The following is a 20200-nucleotide window of genomic DNA, read 5'->3' as shown; positions in this document are numbered from 1 at the left end:
CAGCCCAACACAAAGTGGAGTGTCATAATTAGGACTAAGTCTATCATTAGCAACTTCTTTCTTATGTATATAAAAATAACTATGTATATGTTTTGTAAATAAACTCCTCTAGTTGCAATCAGATAAATTATTAATATAATTTCTAATTATATTGAACTATATTTTTTAATATTCATATATATATTATTTATCATGCATATTCTATAACTTGTTTAATTATTCTAATAATTATTATATCGTGACTACCGTACTGTGTTCTGTATGTGGATATTGAGAGCATGATAGCACACATACTTCTTCTAGCTATGTGATATTTAGGATTGCTATGTGAAAGAGATTAAAGACAGGAAGTTGATTGTGAGGGTCGTCCGAGGCTAATGGTGGCAGCGAGGGATGAATTTGATTAACGACAATCCACACTTATGAAGCCCGCTACAACACAGCAACAGTTTCAGCGCTGAGTGCAAATGTTCCTACAATTCTTCACAGAACCCTCATCAAGGCAATCCGCTGAGCGATAATGATGTTGCTTGGGATCGTTTTTGTTGACACAACAGAAAAACTGGTATGTTGTAATAGTAATGATTCGTTCTTGCGGGCACAATGATTGCTCTAATGATCTGCACACAGCGTTTTCATACTCCTTTTCACAAGAGGACGATCCTTTGATGTTTCGATTCGCCTCCCGGGTTATTGAAGTCGACAAATTGGCAATCAACAATCTATCGAGACACGTTTTCCACGGGTCTAAGACATCAAAATACCAATTTGTCATAGAAAGGCTCATGCGAATAAAGTGTAGCACGTTCCATCATACTGCAATAAAGGTGCTCATTAGTGGGAATTATTGTGTGAGGTAGCTCTATTCAAGTCTTGGCTCTGTTGAGGAGATTTTCTGAGACATCGTAAGAGTTATACAGAGACTCGACTCGTGCAATTTCCATGCAAAAATATTTTTCAAGGCAGTAAACAAGTTGCACGAGTATATATTTGCTCATTCCTTATTCTCTGCGCTGTTGTGTCTGAAATAAGTTTCACCAGACTTTATATTTTTCCTTCTTTACAGAGGGAATTCAAGCCACACGAAGTTCTTCCAATGCACGAATATTTCACAATATTCTATTATTCTTCATTTTTCCATCCAATCAGCCCACTAAATTGAAACTCAAGGTTTGAAGAATTGCTACATTTGGGAGTAATCCTTTATTCTGACTCTCTTTCATTCCGTATTCCATTCTCTATCGTAACGTACTGGAGCTTCAAACGCATTGTTAATTTTTCGAACAAAAGTTCAACTAATCAAAAATGCTAACCAATATATTAGATATCAACAATATTGTCCTTATGATGTCAACCAATGTTACATTGAGTGAGAAAACATTATTAGAGATAGAATGAAACTTCAGTCTCCAAACCTGGCTCCAATCATACCCTAAATCCTGGCTAAAAATCATACCCCAAATTTCAATTCATCCTTAAATCATACCTTAAAAATCTGGTGTGGTACACTCACACAACTTTCCTTGCTCATTGATCTATAAGCCTCATTATTAGAGATAGAATGAAACTTCAGTCTCCAAACCTGGCTCCAATCATACCCTAAATCCTGGCTAAAAATCATACCCCAAATTTCAATTCATCCTTAAATCATACCTCAAAAATCTGGTGTGGTACACTCACACAACTTTCCTTGCTCATTGATCTATAAGCCTCATTAACGAGGATAATTTAGGGAATAACATTATGCCGATTGGCGGCTAAATAATTAAAACTACGATTATACTATTGTGATTGTCATGGCTAAAGAGCTTCATCCATCATGCGATACAGAGGATATAAAGAACGATCTTCTAAGCAGAGGCTTTCAAATAATCAGTGCTGTCAACAAAATGAAAAAAATGAAGAAGGATGGAATAGAACACATTATCAGACTCCCAATGTTTATGTTAACATTCAAGAATACTGAAGATACAAAAAAAATATATGAAATTAAACATATTTGCTATATGAAAGTTAAAATTGAATCAATTAGAAGCAATAAAATGATTCCGCAGTGTAAACGTTGTCAGCGGTTTGCTCATACTCAGGCATACTGTCAACATGAACCTCTGTGTGTGAAGTGTGCTGGAAAACACTGGACCATTTCATGTACCAAGGCTAAAGAAACCAAAGCCAAATGTTTCAATTGTGCTGAGGCTCACCCAGCTAACTACAGAGGCTGTCTTATCGCTAAAGAACTTCAGAGAAGAAGAACTGAAAAAGACAAATAGTTAGAAGAAGTAGCGGAGTACAACATACAACCCAACAGAGGAAATTTACTTCTAGAAAGTACACTGGAGAAATATCCTATTCTCAAGTAACAAAACTCACTCCAAGCCTACAACAGGAGAGTCAACCAAAGCAGCAACAGCAGCAACAACAACCAGTTGATGTTAATAAGGTTTTGCAGGAAATTTTAAACAGTTTAAACATTCTTTCTGGACGACTTGACAGCTTGGAAGGGAAGAGTAAGAGTATCGAGAAGAAAACTAAAAAATGAATATTACAAGCCAACAAGATATTAGGATTGCCACCTGGAATGCCAATGGAATAAATAATATCAATAATAATAGAAAACAAGAAATAGAAATATTTCTAAAGACCCGAAATATAGATATGTGCCTTATCTCTGAAACCCATTTAACTGAGCAGACTCACTTCAAAATCAATGGATATAATGTTTACAAAACTATTCATCCTCAAAATCAAGCAAGAGGTGGAAGTGCTGTAATAGTGAAGGAGAGTATTAAACACTATGAAGACTCCAGTATTCAAAGTAATGAAATACAGCTAACTGTAGTTGGAATAGAGTCTATCAACCAGAAAATACTTGTTGGAGCTGCATATTTCCCAACACGTTACAATTTAAAGAAAAATGATTATACCAGTATTCTTCATCAGCTTGGAGATAGATTCATAGTGGGTGGAGATTTTAATGCCAAGCATAAGGATTGGGGTTCAAGACTCACAACTACCAGAGGAAAAGAACTCAGAGAGGCTATCCAGGAGCTGGGATGCGAATTCCATTCAACAGGGACACCTACTTATTGGCCAACAGATTTGAATAAAACTCCAGATCTTCTAGATTTCTTCATAACAAAGAGAATATCCAAAGTGGATTTGGAGGATGAAATCAACTTGAATATTCCACTTAGAACAGCTGAGCAGTTAGATGAAGCCGCAGAAAATTTCATGTGGCAAATCCAGGAATCAGCCTGGAAAAACACTAGACAATACACCAGGAAAACAAAAGGATGTAATTACCCACTGGAGATTTGACAACTTGTTTTAGAGAAACGAAGGGCAAGAAGAAGATGGCAACAAACTCGTGATCCTGCTGACAAAAATATATTGAATAACAAAACACAACAATTGAGAAGAGAGATAAGGAAACTAACTGAGGAGTCCATTAATAACTACCTTCAAAATTTGACAGCTGATGTCAGTACAGATTATTCATTATGGAAAGCATCAAAAAGAATTAAGCGACCAATATCACAATCCCCTCCAATCAGAAAACCAGATGGTACTTGGGCAAGAAATAACAGAGAAAAGGCAGATATATTTGCTAATCATCTAGAAGAAATCTTTCAGCCAAACAACATTCAATCTGAAATTGATCCTGAAGAAGATATAATAGATGATTTAGATACAGAGATTGATCTAGTTTCTATAAATGAGGTTCAAGAAGAAATAAAAAATAATCTGAATACCAAAAAAGCACCTGGGTTTGATCTGATTACAGGTGAAATCTTGAAGAAACTTCTAAGAAAAGGTATTATCATGCTAACATATTTATTCAATGCATCACTCCGATTACAGCATTTTCCTTCAATTTGGAAGGTGGCAGAAGTCACTATGCTGCAAAAGCCTGGGAAATGTCCTCAAGAAGCAAAATCGTACCGCCCAATATCTCTTCTACCTGTAATTTCAAAGCTTTTTGAGAAATTGCTAATGAAAAGATTGGCTCCCATCATAAGTAGCAGGAATCTGATACCAGCCCATCAATTTGGTTTCAGGCAGAAGCACTCAACCCTGGACCAAGTACATAGAACCACTAATGTAATAGAGAATTCATTAGAGAAAAAATGTATATGCTCAGCAATCTTCCTTGATGTGGCACAGGCATTTGACAAAGTGTGGCATGAAGGACTGATCAATAAACTTCATAAAATTCTTCCCACTCCACTTGTAAAACTTTCAAAATCATTCATCACTAACAGATTGTTCAGAGTAAAACAAGGTGATGACGTCTCTGAATTAAAGGAAATAAGGGCTGGAGTTCCACAAGGTAGTGTTCTTGGACCAGTTCTTTATGTGCTGTACACAAGCGATCTTCCTGAATTGGATGCAGTGACAATTGCTACTTTTGCTGATGATACTGCAATACTGGCAGAAGGGGAAAGAGTACAAGAAGCAGCCACAAAACTACAGAATGCTAGCAACAAATTCAGTGACTGGACAAAGAAATGGAGAATCCGATTGAATGAGATGAAGTCCATTCATATTAACTTCACAAACAAAAATATCATTGATCCGATTCGTATAAATCTAAATGGGAATGTAGTACCACACAGCAACACAGCAAAATACCTTGGAATGACTCTTGACGCCAAGTTGAAATGGAAAGAGCATATCAAGATGAAAAGGAGTGAGCTGGGACTGAAATACAGTAAAATCTATTGGCTGTTGGGCAGACAATCACAACTCTCATTGGACAACAAAATATTGATTTATAAACAAATTCTAAAACCTGTCTGGACGTATGGAATTCAGCTTTGGGGCTGCTCTAGAACATCTAACATCAATCAGATTCAAACATTCCAAAACAAAGTACTGCGGAACATGGTGAATGCGCCCTGGTACATAAGGAACAGCGATTTGCACCGAGATCTACACATCCCCTATTTGACCAGTGGAATAAGACGATTGGCAGCCCATCATGAGTCACGTCTTCATCAACACGACAACACCGAAGTCATCCAACTCCTAGACAGCACTGAACTGAACTCACAAGGAGGTTGAAGAGAACATAGCCCTTCGAGTTGGTGTAGTGCTAGTGAAGTGAAAAAAGTATGAATTAAATAAACGTGTAGCGAAAGAATTCAAAGTAGAAGAATTATAGATTAGAACTGTAGGCTTCACTGGAAGACTTTAGCAATAAAAATTAATATTTTAGGATAAGAAATAAGAGAACAAAATTAATGGTTAGTCCTAGTGACTAGTTTCAATGGAAGTAATAATAAAACAAAAAAAAATACTATTGTGATTGTGTTCAGAGTACATTTTCCTTTGTTTGAATTATGAAATTTGAGGATTTTTTAAAAGTTGTCAAAACAGCTGTTCTACAAATAAAATATCGACATGTGTTCTTTTGAATAAACTGCTCTACCTACCTACCTCACGTACGAGAAGGAGGTTACAAATTAAATTCCTCAAGGATGGGGTGGACCCCCTGTTAATTTCTCAGGAAGGAGACTTATGCCAGTTAATAGAGCTGATATAACTATACAGGGTATGAATTTGAAAAAAATCGGTTAAGTCAATTTTGAGAAAATCGTGATAGAAATTTAACAAAATTCATTCTTCTCAGGAATATTACGGAGCTCCTGCAATTTTCCCAGAAATGAGACTCATGTCAGTTGATAGGGCTTATGAATAGCTATCTAGGGTATAAATTTGAAGAAAATGGTTAGAGCCGTTTTCGAGAAAACCGTGAAAAACATGGTTTTTTAGCCACCATCCGCCATTTTGAATTGAATTTTATTGAATTTCTTATTGTCGGATCTTCATGGTATAAGGACCTTAAGTTTAAAATTTCAAGTCAATCGGTTAATTAGAAATGGAGTTATCGTGTTCACAGACACACACACACACACACCCACACACACAGACCAACACCCAAAAATCATGTTTTTGGACTCAGGGGACCTTGAAACGTATAGAAAACATGAAATTAGGGTACCTTAAATTTTTTTGGAAAGCAATACGTTCCTTACCTATGGTAATATGGCAAGGAAAGTAATGAAACGTATAGAAAACATGAAATTAGGGTACCTTAAATTTTTTACTTTACTTGCCCTATTACCATAGGTAAGGAAAGTATTGCTTTCCAAAAAAAAAAAAATTTCACGGTTTTCTCGAAAACAGCTCTAACGATTTTCTTCAAATTTATACCCTAGATAGCTATTCATAAGCCCTATCAACTGACATGAGTCTCATTTCTGGGAAAATTGCAGGAGCTCCGTAATATTCCTGAGAAGAATGAATTTTGTTAGATTTATATCACGATTTTCTCAAAAATGACTTGACCGATTTTTTTCAAATTCATACTCTGTATAGTTATATATCAGCTGTATTAACTGGCATGAGTCTCCTCCCTGAGAAATTAACAGGGGGTCCACCCCATCCTTGAGGAATTTACTTTGTAACCTCCCTCTCGTGCGTGAGGTAGGTAGGTAGAGCAGTTTATTCAAAAGAACACTTGTCGATATTTTGTTTGTAGAACAGCTGTTTTGACAACTTTTAAAAAATCATAATTCAAACAAAGGAAAATGTACTCTGAACACAATCACAATAGTATAATCGTAGTTTCAATTTTTTAGTCGCCAATCGGCATAATGTTATTCCCTAAATTTATCCTCGTTAATGAGGCTTATAGATCAATGAGCAAGGAAAGTTGTGTGAGTGTACCACACCAGATTTTTTGGAAAGCAATACTTTCCTTACCTATGGTAATAGGGCAAAGAAAGTAAAAATAGGAGTGGCCATAGTCGAGTGGATTAGATGCTGGTTTTATAATCCAGAGACCCGGGTTCAAATCCTAGCCCGAACAAAATATTTTTCTCGGGCCACTCCCATGTTTTAGATGGATAAGTTAAGTCATAGGTTCCGCCTGCCTAAAAAGCAGACGTTAGTTCATGTCAAAGGCCCTCAAATCGATCAGTTCCGACCTGTAAACTCTGACACCAGACCTGAGCCAGCCAGGTCACTGAATATTATTATTATTAATACTACCCCAAAAATATTAGGGTAAAAATGAGAGATAATCCTCCAAAAATCGTGAGTTCATTCTCAAAGCGTGAAAATCCCCCAATCAGTAGGCTATCGCCCAGTTTACAATTTTATATACATTAAGTTCACAAAACATTCTTGATTCAACAGATTGAAAAAAGAAAAGATCCATTCGATTAGTTGAACTTAATTATGAGATATTCATTCGTACATGAAAAATAAGCCTGTGAAATGAAAATATGTGAAATATAATTTCTAAATTAGGTAAATACCAGATTATCTACTCAGTTAATACTCAGGTTATTTCACAAAAATAAGTAGTTACACCTGAAAATATAATATAGAAAAGGCACCAAAAGAATACACGAGATTCACTGGATATATAACTTCTTACAATCAACTCCCCAATCCCACCGAAGAGAAAAAGAAGGGAAATAGAGAAGAAGATAGAAGAAGAAATGAGTAGAAGGCAATTAGTAATGACCTACACATTAATCATCCATCAAAAAAGGCAGAAGTATCGATTTAAGTATTCTTAAGGGCGGCAAGAATATAAAATCAGTTGGAAGACTGCTCCAGAGTCGAGAAGCTGTAACAGTGAAAGAAGCGTTGTACATGACTACTCGTTGAAGTGGAATATACAGGGAGTAGCCATGCTACCGAGTGTTCCTGGAATGGACCCCAAAGAGGGACGGAGAGATATAGAGATAGAAATAGAAACAGACATAGAAAGAGAGGTGATTTTATCGTCGCAACAAAAGTTGAGAGTTAATTGAGAAAGAATTGAGCCGATCCCAAGCTGACCTGTGATGAAAAATTAACCAATCACAAGGTATGAAATGAAAGAGTAACGATTGCATTGACACGATAGGTTGCATTGACACATAGATTGCATTGACACATTGACAGGTAATAGATGTTGAAGTAAGAGAGAAACTAGCAATAAATGGCTAAAGAATAAGCAAAACTTCGTCATCAGAAGAACAGCGAATCGAAGTTGAGGAAGAGGGAAATCAATCGAAAGCAATAGAACCAATTAGAAAGCAGAGAGATCTCAGTGTCATGGCTTTAAATAAGAGTAGATTAAGAGGAATATTAAAGAAGGATTGATAATTCATTCCTCAGTATTAGAAAATAAATATATTACAGGTTTTAAAGCGTTCAAGTATCAGATCTATTGAGTAAGGTTTTGTTTAAAACCAAACATTATTTATTCTACCAGGAATCCAAGCACATTACAATGTAAAATACTATATTACCATATAATTATAATTAATGTACGGGGGTATCATAATCAGGACTAAATTTGTTATTAGCAATCTCTTTTGAATGTGTATTATAATTCTGTATAGCGACGTTTCCCTCCAATCGAGTAATGAATTGTTTTTTCTTTCAATTTTTGTTTTCCTGAAAAATAGTAAGAAATGGAGTATCCGGTTAATACCTTTCACCAATTCCCATGAAAACAGTTCCCCAAACCATTTCGATGATTTGCTAATTTCTGGTCTTTACATTTGCAAACAAACGTGTTATTTTTCTCGGCAAGTAGAAAAGATCAAGTAATTTGAGATGAGGCGGAAGAAACACAAGTTTGGTTGAACAGGATTTTCAGTGAAAAACCTCAACTTTCTCTCACCCCTCTTATTCTGATCTCCTGCATCATCCTCTTCATCACGCGATGTCTTGCCTCGTACTTTCACTCACCCTTCCTTGCTCTCGCACATTGTTCTCTTCTTTGCCCTTCTGTTCTGGTCTAGCTCATTGAAGTGTTGATGAAGCAACCCCTTCTCTAATCTCCTCTACTGGGAGGGGGCCCAGCAACAGCGGGAGCACATTAATATCGCACTTCTTTCTCTGCCGGGACTTTTCTCAACACCTCATAATCCTTATTGTCTTCATTCCGCAGCTTCTTTTGGCCACTTTTTTCAGCAAACCTTTGTTAACAATCTTCTTTCCTCATTCGTTACTCTTCATTTAATTAATCCTTTTTGTTCTTCCCTCGCAATTTATTCTCCTCCCTTGAACAGGCATCTTTATTACAGGAGCTTCAAGCTTGATTGTTTAGGTGCTCCAATAGAGGTATCATTTACTCGCCATTCCCATTTCAAAATCACAGGTTTTTGAAAAACGCTACCACTTTTGTAAGTCTCAATAACGAGAACATTGTCTTAAAAGGGGATATCTGTTAAATTTTTGGAAGGGGAATTGATCAAATTTCTGTTAAGACTAGTGCTGATCTGGCAATGTGTGAAAGAACTAATGGTTTCACATACTGTTCAGCAAAATATTAAGTCATTGGGAAACTATGCATAGCAGACAGTGATAAGCTTCAATATTACTTCCCAATAGTTCGGAACCCAACTAAAATGTGTCTCTTCCTAAGCTCTTCTCTCATAGAAAACAATGGTTTTTTCGCTTTGTTCTTCTGCTGACCAGAACATAAATTCAATAGAAATCAGGGCTTAGGATGAAATATCCCATTCTTTATCTTCTTCTCTTGTTTCATTGGAGGTGTGAAGCCCTGCTATACAATGAATTTCTGCTCTGCTGAGCATGAACCATGGAAAACATTGGTTTTCATGATAAATTAGCACTTCCGATGTGTGAAGACTCCCGTATAAATCAATATGGGGAAAAATGTTGATCTTTTCATGAGATATGGTGGCATAGTGGGTAGGCTACTTTGAAAAAACTAAATGGGGATAAATGAAATCTATATTGGGAAATCGTCTTCTATAAGCAATTTTCATTCATGTTAAGTTGTAAAATATCATGGTGTGTGTCTGGGTCACCCAGCATAGCGAGACCCTATTTAAATAGAGTTATCTATCATTATTGATGAATGTGGATCAATTAATAGATTGTTTTTATACTTGGCTAAATGAGCTTTTATCACCCATATCGCATGATTACATGAATACATAATAACCAGTTACTGTTAGTAGGCTGATTTGAATAAAATGAATGATAACAGAGTAATTTCCAATTGATGAGATTATTCCACTTTTTTGTTGCAGTTTAATTTCGTTGGCAAGCTACTTGGACCAAAGGGCAACTCCCTGAAGAGGCTGCAGGAGGAGACGATGACCAAAATGGCCATTCTTGGGCGTGGTTCGATGAGAGATAAGGCTAAGGTATTGAGTCATCCATTCATTCACAGTTATTTGATTTTCATTGTTATAAGAAGTTTTTATAAATTTATATATGGACACAACCAGTGAATGACTATTTGAAACGCAAACAGCCTGTGGGCGAAGGGTACATCCCCAAACGGTTTCTAATGTAGTCAAAACATTCAAGTTTCCACTTTTCAAACGGCCATTGATTTAATCAAAACATAACAATTTGTCAAGTCTGTGTGGGTTCATTTTTTTAGTATCAATGCTACAAAGAAAATTGTTCATTGTTGGAATATTTTACTGTTAATGCTAAAGTGGTTCATATCTACAAGGAAATCCTCCATTGAGATTACGGAAGAAATGTTCGTTTCGGACATTTTATTACTTCTCTCCTCATAAAACAGCAAAATTTTGTGGTGTAATGTACTACATAAGAATACATTTTATTCAACTTTTATTCAAATTCAGTTTACACAGCTTACATGATTCTTTTCAGAATTAAATTCAATACAATTTTTATTGCAAAAAATTATTTGTTTACTGGTCATTAAAGAAAGTTATTGGGCATCAAACGTAGAAGTCTGTGTTTTTCTACTTAGATTTTTTTCATATTTCAACTTTTTTCTCAAAAACTACTCACACTACAGCTTCCAGACTAGTTTTATTCAATTTTTCAGATATTTTTCCATATGAATCAAGCATAAGTTTTTCAAAAACTAGTCCCCAAGCAATTCAGCATCGGTGTATTTCACCAGAGGAACTGAATTCCGGACGAAAACTTTCACTCTGTATAGCTCGCTAATGAAGCGTTTATGGATATATGTTTATAAGAACTTTTTTTCTCATTTTTACCTCTACTATCACGTATTAAATTATATTACCATAATTAAGAATCACCCTGTATATGCTTATTTCAAAAATAATAATAATGACGCAGGTTTGTTTCTATCAAATGAGCTCCACTCTTTCAAAAAACTTTTCAAGGCTGCTCACCTTAACGTCCAATCCCTCAGCTGTCACATTGATGAACTCAGAGCAATCTTCCGTTTTCAGGACTTCAATATAATTGGAATTTCCGAATCAATTTGAAGCCTAGTATTCCATCAAATCTTGTTGCATTACCTGGATATAATCTCTTCCGAAATGATAGATTGAATAAAGCTTGTGGGGGTGTACACTCATTGACCTTCTCATTGTTAGTGAGCCCAACGAGGTTGTTCAAACAGGTCAAATCCCAGTCCCAGCTGTTTCTGGACATGATTTGATCTACTGTGTACTTTCCCATAAGATACCTAAGCCAGAACAGAAAATTGTAACTTACAGAGACTTCAAAAACTTTGATGAAGCCGCCTTCCTGACTGATGTGGCTCAGACTCCGTGGCATCAAATTGAAGCATTACCCTCAGTTGATGACATGGTCAAGACTTTCGAGAATTGGACTTTGACTCTTTGTATGACAAATATGCACCTTATGTGACAAGGAGGATTTAATAGAAAACGACGAGTACCGTGGATGACTAAAGACATACTTAAGATGATGGGACGTAGAAACAAAGCACATAGAAAATTTGAAAAGACATTCGACTTGGACAGTTTGATAGAGTATAGGAGCCTTAGAAATAGAGTCAAACAGGAATTACGGAACGCAAAGATTAGGTACTTGAATTCGTTCATGACAAACAATAGACAAGACTCTCAATCACTTTGGCAGGGAATAAAAGAATTCGGGCTTGGCAAACAGAAATCAAATTCCAAAATTGATTTACCATTGGACAATATAAATGAACATTCCGTTTCAAATTCCAACCAACGTGACAAAGTTGTCATTGGTAATCATATCAATGATCTTGAAGAGCAGGTTACAAACTTAGATATACCACTTATTGATCAATTTCATTTTCATCCAATCTCAGAAGAAGACACTTTCAAAGCAATTCAACGTATTCATAGTAATGCTATGGGTGTAGACAAAATTCCTATCCAATTTATCAAGAAGATGTTCTTTGCTGTTTCACCAACCATTACATACATTTTCAACAAGTCACTTGAAGAAGGCAATTTCCCTGAAAACTGGAAGTTTGCTCTGGTTCGCCCTCTAAATAAAGTTGCATCACCCAATAATATTGTGGATTTCTGACCAATCAGTATTTTACCTGCATTGTCCAAAGTGCTAGAAAGACTTATTCATGCTCAAGTTGTAAAATTTCTAGACAACAATAGAAAGCTTCATAACTTTCAATCAGGCTTTAGGAAATTCCATTCAACTGAGACAGCTCTCCTTCGTGTCACTGATGATATAAGGTCAGCTATGGACCAAAGAAAATGCACCATCCTCACCCTATTTGATTTTTCTAAAGCATTTGATACTGTTGATCATAAAGTTTTTTTAGATAAGTTAGCTATTCTTGGTTTTAGTCACAACTCCCTAGTTAGGTTCAAATCCTATCTCTTAGGTAGGAAACAATGTGTTTCTGTTGGTGACAACGAGTCAAATTGGAAAAATGTTATGCATGGAGTACCTCAAGGTTCAATTTTAGGCCCTCTCCTATTCACTTTGTATGCTAATTTCCTTTCCTCCATTATCAAGTTCTCCAGCTTCCATACTTATGCAGATTACCTTCAAATTCATTTAAGCTGTCCCATAACAAAAATTAATGAAACAGTTGGAATAATGAATCTAGATATCAATTTGATAGTTGAATGGACAAAGAAAAATGGCCTTAAGCTTAATCTCATCAAAACACAACCCATTATGATTGGATATTCTCGTCTTATAAACAATATTGACCTTGAATCGATTCACAAAATTATTGTAGATGGTAATGACATTCCTTACTGTAGCTCAGTGAAAAATTTAGGAATTATTATGAATAATACTCTCGACTGGTCAGAACAAGTGAATAAAACATGTAAAAAGGTATTTCCAGCAATGCATTCATTGAAGAAAATGCACGACATCCTCCCTAGAAACATTAAATTGTTATTGGTTCAATCTCTTATCTTCCCACATTTAATGTATTGTAATTCTGTTCTCAACGATATGCAAGTCACTCTGAATGATAAACTACAGCGTTGCCAAAATTATTGTCTACGTTTCGTCTACTCTCTTCAACGTCATGATCATATCACCCCTGCCCATATTGCCAGTTCAACATTGAAGCTTCCCGATCAAAGACGTTTTCGAATAGTCAAGCTTGTTAGAGATATCTTGAAATACGGAAATCCAAACTATTTCAAAGATGATTTCAAATTTGTTTCTGAAGGTAGGAGGATAGATGTTTTACATACTAGAACCGGAGAAAGTACGTTAAGGATACCCAACCATCGAACCACTATTTTCACAAAATCCTTTCTAGTCAGTGCCTGTCGTGCATGGAATGCACTTCCTGTTTCTATCAGGTCCATAGAACGATCACATGACAACCATCCCTCACCCATCCCACAAATATAAACCTATAAGCCTTTTATAGAATGAATTTTATATATATATATTATATATATATATATATATATATATATATATATATATATATATATATCATATAAACTCATGATTGTTATTTTAATTATCCACTGCATACTGCTCTATATTACTGAAAGTTGATAACCCTGATCTACTTTCAGCCTACTCCATTTTATTAATCAATAATTTGATCTTATCTACCTATATAATTATTTTACTTTATTATTTTTCTGTTTTTTTCCCTCAAATATTCATATTAATTAAAACAATTACAATGATTCCATTCATAGATAAATCCTTAGTTTAATCAATTAACGAATTAACGTTTTGGTAGAGAGTTAGTGGGAAGGATATTTTTAATATTCTTTCCGAAGAATGGACATTGATATGTCCAAAGCTCCGCCAATTTATTTAGATGCATAACAATATAATTATCTATAGTTATTATATTACAAATTGCTTTTTCTTATCATATACAGTTCAATAATTATTTTCTTAGTCAATATTATGTAAATTCATCTATAATTTTGCTGTATTGTAAGCTATTGTATATGAGTGTATAAGCCAGTATATATTGTAATCTACATGAATAAAGTACTCAATCAATCAATCATCAATCTCTCTATCTATCTATCTATCTATCTATCTCTCTCCCTCTCTTTCTCCGGTTGTGTGTTCATGGCAAGGAAATTATTTGTATTATCTTTCAGAGAGATTTGTTAAAACACAGCCGATTTATGTAGTTTGATTACAATGTATTATATCATTGATTTTCAAATTGCTTTCAATCTTAATTGTTCCCCTCTCACTTTGTAAAATTCGTTAAATAATTATTTATTAGCTGTCTTTCAATTCGAATTAGCGTACTAACTCTTTCACTCATCCATTCATCATCAACAGAACTGAAAATTCACTGGAACAAATACGTTCAAATTTGGCAGGTTTTTTCAGTTGGACATCTAGAGCCGCACTAAGAACGGATTTGTAAAAAAATTCCAAAGATACGTCCGGAATCTGCGATTTTCCAAAACTGATTAACAAAAAATGTTCAAACTTGGTACTCAGATTCAGCTAAGGTATAAAAATGTTGAATTGGAAGTTAAGTTTCATCTTGAGTTCAGAGGCCCAAGTTCCGCCTAAGATCGGCGGTTTTCGAGCGTTTTTGCTGCGTCTTCTAGTCCTTCTCAAGAACTAATATATTGTAAGATCATGCTCAAATTCGGTACAAATGTACAGCAAGGGTCTAGAAATTTTGACTTGACAGGACATCAGAATTACGCCAAAGGTACGGCCAAGATGGGCTGTTTTACTACGATTTCCCAGTGTTCCCTACGGTTTTTTCTGTGTTTTCTCACATTTTGAGGGAAAATTTTCAAATTTGGCACACAGGCTCAGCTGGGGTATAGAAATGTTGTATTGTGAGGGTCTGGGAATAACGCCCAAGTTCCGCGGATTTTGAACGATTTCCTGCGTTTTCCACGCCTTCTTAAGATCTAATTAACAGATCATGTTTAGATTTGGTACAAATGTTCAGCAAGGGTCAAGAAATTTTGTCTTGAGAGGACATCAGAATTACGCCAAAGATACGGCCAAGATGGGCGGTTTTACTGTGTTTTCCCAGCGTTCCCTAGCGTTTTCCTGCGTCTTCTCACATTTTACTTAAACTAGTCGAGAAAAAATGTTTAAATTTGGTACACAGGCTCAGTTGAGGTATAAAAATGTAGTATTGGGAGGGTCTTGGAATAACGCCCAAGTTCCGCAGTTTGCGAGCATTTTCCTGCGTTTTCTACACCTTCTCAAGAACTAGAGTTCTGGGAGTTCTTGGTCGGTTCTAGAGAGTTTTTCGATTCATTTCAAAAACTGAAGCGTAGATTGCGGATGGTTCAATGGAACCTATTCTTGTCACGCGTCTATAGATGCAGTTGCGTGCAACTTGCCAACTTTTAATGTTTTCGTTTGATTTGTTTGACTCGTGATTCTGATATAGAAAAAACTTTTCCATGCCATAATGAATAAATGAAACCGATACTCTATGTTACTTCAAATGTATATTTTTTATTAATATTATTCTATTTTATTCCATTTTATCCAAATTTGGGAGAAAAGAGACGCCAACCTTGAGCTTCTTTCTTCCAATCACATCAATTATAAGTGTTTGTTTAATTGAAGAAATCTCAACTTCATCATCGATGTGGAATTGACAATATATGTTTTATCATCTCTTTCATGTATGGATAGCTTTTAAATATGTATGTTTTTTTGTAAGTATATGCTGTATCACTGTCACCTACTTCCGTTTTCAAGACTTATGAACTCCGGAAAGGGAAAATGCTAAAACAACCATTGTCGTCTAGCTGAATACTGTCGGCAAAATGACTGTGACATTTTCAAGAGCGTGGCCATTTGTCTACGGCTCTTAGGGGCACACAGCAATTATTCAAGTTAGGGTTCAACTTATGATAGCACACAAGAACTGCTGCTGCTACTTCTAGTCATGATAATAGCTGTGATGTAAATCTCCTCCAGGCATTATCATATTGGTGTGGTGTTTGGTTGTGAGGATGGAGTGGGGTGGATAGAGACTCCAATCCTTGTTTGCATCTTGGCCGTTGGGGATTCATTGGAGAGGTGGAAAGGTTTAAAGTTAGTTTTTATTTTCCCCATGAGACGAACAATCCTTTTAGGTAAAAATACGTCTTTGTATACGTTTCACTTAACTATTTTATAGTTGGGAAAAGGCATACTGTGTACACTACAAACTGATTGATGTTTTGGTTTGTATTTGGAAAAACGGTGTATGCCAAAATTCTATATGGATCATAACATTATGGAGAAGTTGGGATTAGCCTTCGAAATGAACATGTTGGCAATTGAACAGTGGTCACATAATCGACTAACCGTGGACGCAATTCTATTTCACTCGGAGAAACAAACATATGGGTTTAGAATTAAGTATAATCATAGTGATAATATTTATTAGTGAGGTTTTTCATTTCTTGTGAAGCTGAGCCATCCTTGTCCATTAATGTTCGAATGTACAATGTTTAAATAATATTGGTGTTCTCCCTAAATTTTGTTTTCCCATTAATGTTTTAAGTTTATCATTAACTAGAGCCATCTTTGTTTGATATTATAAGATATTTGCAAAATGTCTGAGTCACTAAACGTTAGTTGTAGTGGAATAGTTATCATTATTGATATTACGTAGAATTATGTACTGTTCAATGAGACCTTTATCTCCATGTATAAATTGATGAATGGAATAAAAAATTGTTTGCGTTTTGAACTTTGTAACAGATTTTGGCTTTGGATCGAATTGCAGAGGTCAATCAGCACATACTCCCAAGTGCAAAATTAGTCTTATCGGGGTTCAAAACATCTTAAGGTTTGTACTAGAGTTTTCTTAGTACTGAAACCACTTTGCATGAAATTTTAAGTGCAAAAGTCAAACCAGTTATCGAGGTTTAAAGACCACTTAAAGTTTCTACTTAGAAGTGCCCTTATTACTGCGGCCCATGTGGATAGACTGCCCAAGTGAAAAAATTCGTCTGATCGTGGTATCGCGACTCGTAGAAAGATGTTTCAATGTCTGTATATGCTTGTAAGTGCAAAGCGTGACTTGGGAATGCTCAATAGATCTAGCAGTTGAGAGCAGGCGTGTTCTTTACAAGGGTGTCAGATCAGGGCTGAGGAGAAAAGGGGTCTCGGAATTGAGCTCTGAGGGGCAAAGGGGTTTGGGAATTGAGCTCCTAAACTAGCGAGTGGAACAGCACCCTCGTTTCGGAAATGTGGCAACATAAATTACCGTTAACAAGTGGATTTACCAGGGTCTTACCGCGTCTCTCACCTTGTTACTTGATCCTGAGGGCTCCAATCTATTTACGCCAATCTCAGTGCAATATGCTCCACACTATTGTAATGATCTAATAGCGTTCACCATGCAACTATTACTCTACGTTGTGCTGCGATTACTCAAACGGCTCCCGAAATTTATTTCCATTTCCACAAACAATACGAATGAACTTTGTTTCGAGTAGCAACAGCAACAGAACCTTGTATTTGTGAATAGCAGTTTATTGAAAAGAAAAAGGGTACTAGTTAATTCATCAAAAAAAAGTTTTGAGTTGCGGTAGAAGATAGCGTACATAAAAGAACAAAAATTAATATTCTAAGATGGAAGATAGAATAATTCATTGTAACCAAATTTGAACATTACTAAGTATATTCATATAGAGTAAGAAATAGATTAATCTCTCATCTCAATTAAATAGAGCACTTCAATAATCCTACATAGAAAAGTCAATGGGAAACTAATGGCATAAGTGAAATTAGTCCGTCGGTAGGAGCATAATATACAAGAGAAGAAGAAACATTATCAGCTTGATTATTAACATTATTAACAGCTTGAAGAAAAATTAACACAAACAAAAAAGAAGCTAAACATCATTGAATATCATTAGTGCTATAGAGTGGCATTCACTTCATCAAGATCTCAGTTGATGAAAAATAAGCCCGGTTAGGCAACTCCAGTAAGTCAAATTTTCAGTGCGTCAAGCTCCTGTTGCTTCCTGAAAGTCCAACGGATACAGTATCATATATCTCATTTTTAAATTATCAGAAAATCTCAATAATACTAGGATATGGCCATTACTTATAAAACCCAACCTTCAACTAACTAACTTCTCCCTATTCCCTAACTAGTGTTCAACTTTGTAGTTGACTTTGTATCAGCCGGCAACGAAATCTAGACGCCGTGAAATTTGGCCAACTGAATGGATCTTTTCCCATTTCTTTTAGGCCCTTTGCACACTGGGCCACCATGGAAGCGCTTCCACGGAAGCGCCACCACGTGGTAGCATTGTCTCTTATCTGTCACTGCACACTAGAGCCACCAGCCACCAGCCACCAGCCAAGCTTCCAGGAATATGGTGGCTCGAGCCGCCGACTTTGTTAGCCACCAGACTGTCGCACCACCACGTCATACCATTGAGTATCATCTGTAATTGCACACTAGAGCCATCAGCCACCAGCCACCACAAAATCATATCCAGTTCAGTTTCAATTCAAATCAAGTTCAGTATAGTTGTCTGTTGAAGTAGTCGTAATGAATAGTGAACAATTTGATGCAGAAAGGTTAATTCTTGAAGTTGAAAGCAGACCAGCTGTATGGAACATGTCTTCAAAATTATATGCAGACCGGGATGTTAAGAAAAATTCTTGGAGGGAGCTAGTAAATCTTTTAATTGAAAAATATAACATCACAGAAAATGAACAAAATGAATTTGGTGAGTTATATAACCACTTCTCTTGAGCATTATTCATTATATTATTCAACATATGCCAATAGTTCAGCTTCTTCCACGTCCATTCTTCAACTGATCATGAGTTAACTAGTGAACTGGAGTGATGAGTCAAGTGGTGACTGCGTGGTGGTGGCTGTAGTGTGCAATGCTATCAAATTTTGACGGTCGCTTCCGTGGAAGCGCTTCCATGATGGCCCAGTGTGCAAAGGACCTTAGCATATTGATATATTATGGTCAAAATAGGCACTTGATGAAATTACAACTTGACAAACTGAAACTTATGTATTTCCGAACTATATTAGTAAGTTGAAGACAGTTGGGAATAATTCTCTATTATATTTATATTATTCGATTAACCAGTCTCTCATTTTTGATGGAATATATCCCATTCAATAATTTTTTGATTGGATGTTATTCCATAATCTATGTAGTGATACAAAACATGTGTTCACGAGTTATTGTGAAGTGTAAAAAGTAGCATTTTTGGTGCTAACAATTACTTTCTTAATCATTGTTTTTGTGTAAATGGCATTGAAACTGTCTCAATTTGAAGGCTGTCGATAGTTTTCCAAGATTTTTCAATGTTAATGTAATCAAACTATAAGGACTTCAAACTCAAAGCTCAGGGCAAAGCACCACTTGATTTTTTTTCAAATCCATTTGGTACTTTATATAGCTCTTCAGTTTAAACAATTCCATTGAAAACCATAGCGTCTGAGTTGAGAAATACGATTTTCTATGCTGTTTTCGTATCAACGTTTTTAAATCTCGCTACCTATAAAATCCTTGAGGACTAGAGAACGAGTCAGCATTTATTTGCCTGGATTTGCATTTAAATTTATTGACGTTTCTATTTGAATAGTTATTCTCTTCAACCCACCACAGGAAGAAAACTTTGCAGCTTTATTCTATTAAGAGTTCGATCAACGAAATATCACTATTAGTGGGATATACCTCTATAATTGAGAAATTAGTTTGAATAACATTGTAATTTTTTCAAATTTAAAGAACAGAGTTGAGCAATGAAGTATGTAGGATTTGTTATAGCTGTTACATACTCATTCTTAAACAAAACTCAAACCCTTCTTTTCCAGTATGTACTCTGAATTTTGCCATTTTGATAATATCAAGAAAAAATAAATCATCGATCAATTAATAAAATAACATCTGATAGATGGTGGCCATTATTGTCCATACACTCATATTAGAAACGTTGTGAGAAGTTATCCATACTTATCTGAAGCGTTCTATTGCTCTAATTT

The 20200-nt window shown here is 35.6% G+C and overlaps 1 protein-coding gene across 4 annotated transcripts in view; it reads left to right on the top strand.

Annotated features, from left to right (window-relative positions):
* LOC111053995 (KH domain-containing, RNA-binding, signal transduction-associated protein 3) overlaps nt 1–20200 on the top strand; it is a 290245-nt gene that overhangs the window by 243085 nt on the left and 26960 nt on the right. For all 4 annotated transcript variants that reach the window (XM_039443016.1, XM_039443017.1, XM_039443018.1 and 1 more), the window contains one exon: nt 10071–10187. In XM_039443016.1, the coding sequence (XP_039298950.1) occupies nt 10071–10187 (117 nt within the window). The remainder of the gene's footprint in view (nt 1–10070; nt 10188–20200) is intronic.

Source organism: Nilaparvata lugens, chromosome X, assembly GCF_014356525.2.
Source record: "Nilaparvata lugens isolate BPH chromosome X, ASM1435652v1, whole genome shotgun sequence".
In the NCBI taxonomy this organism is placed as follows: Eukaryota; Metazoa; Arthropoda; class Insecta; order Hemiptera; family Delphacidae; genus Nilaparvata; species Nilaparvata lugens.
The sequence above is the reverse complement of the archived record's forward strand: the minus strand, read 5'-3'. Positions and strand labels throughout refer to the sequence as shown.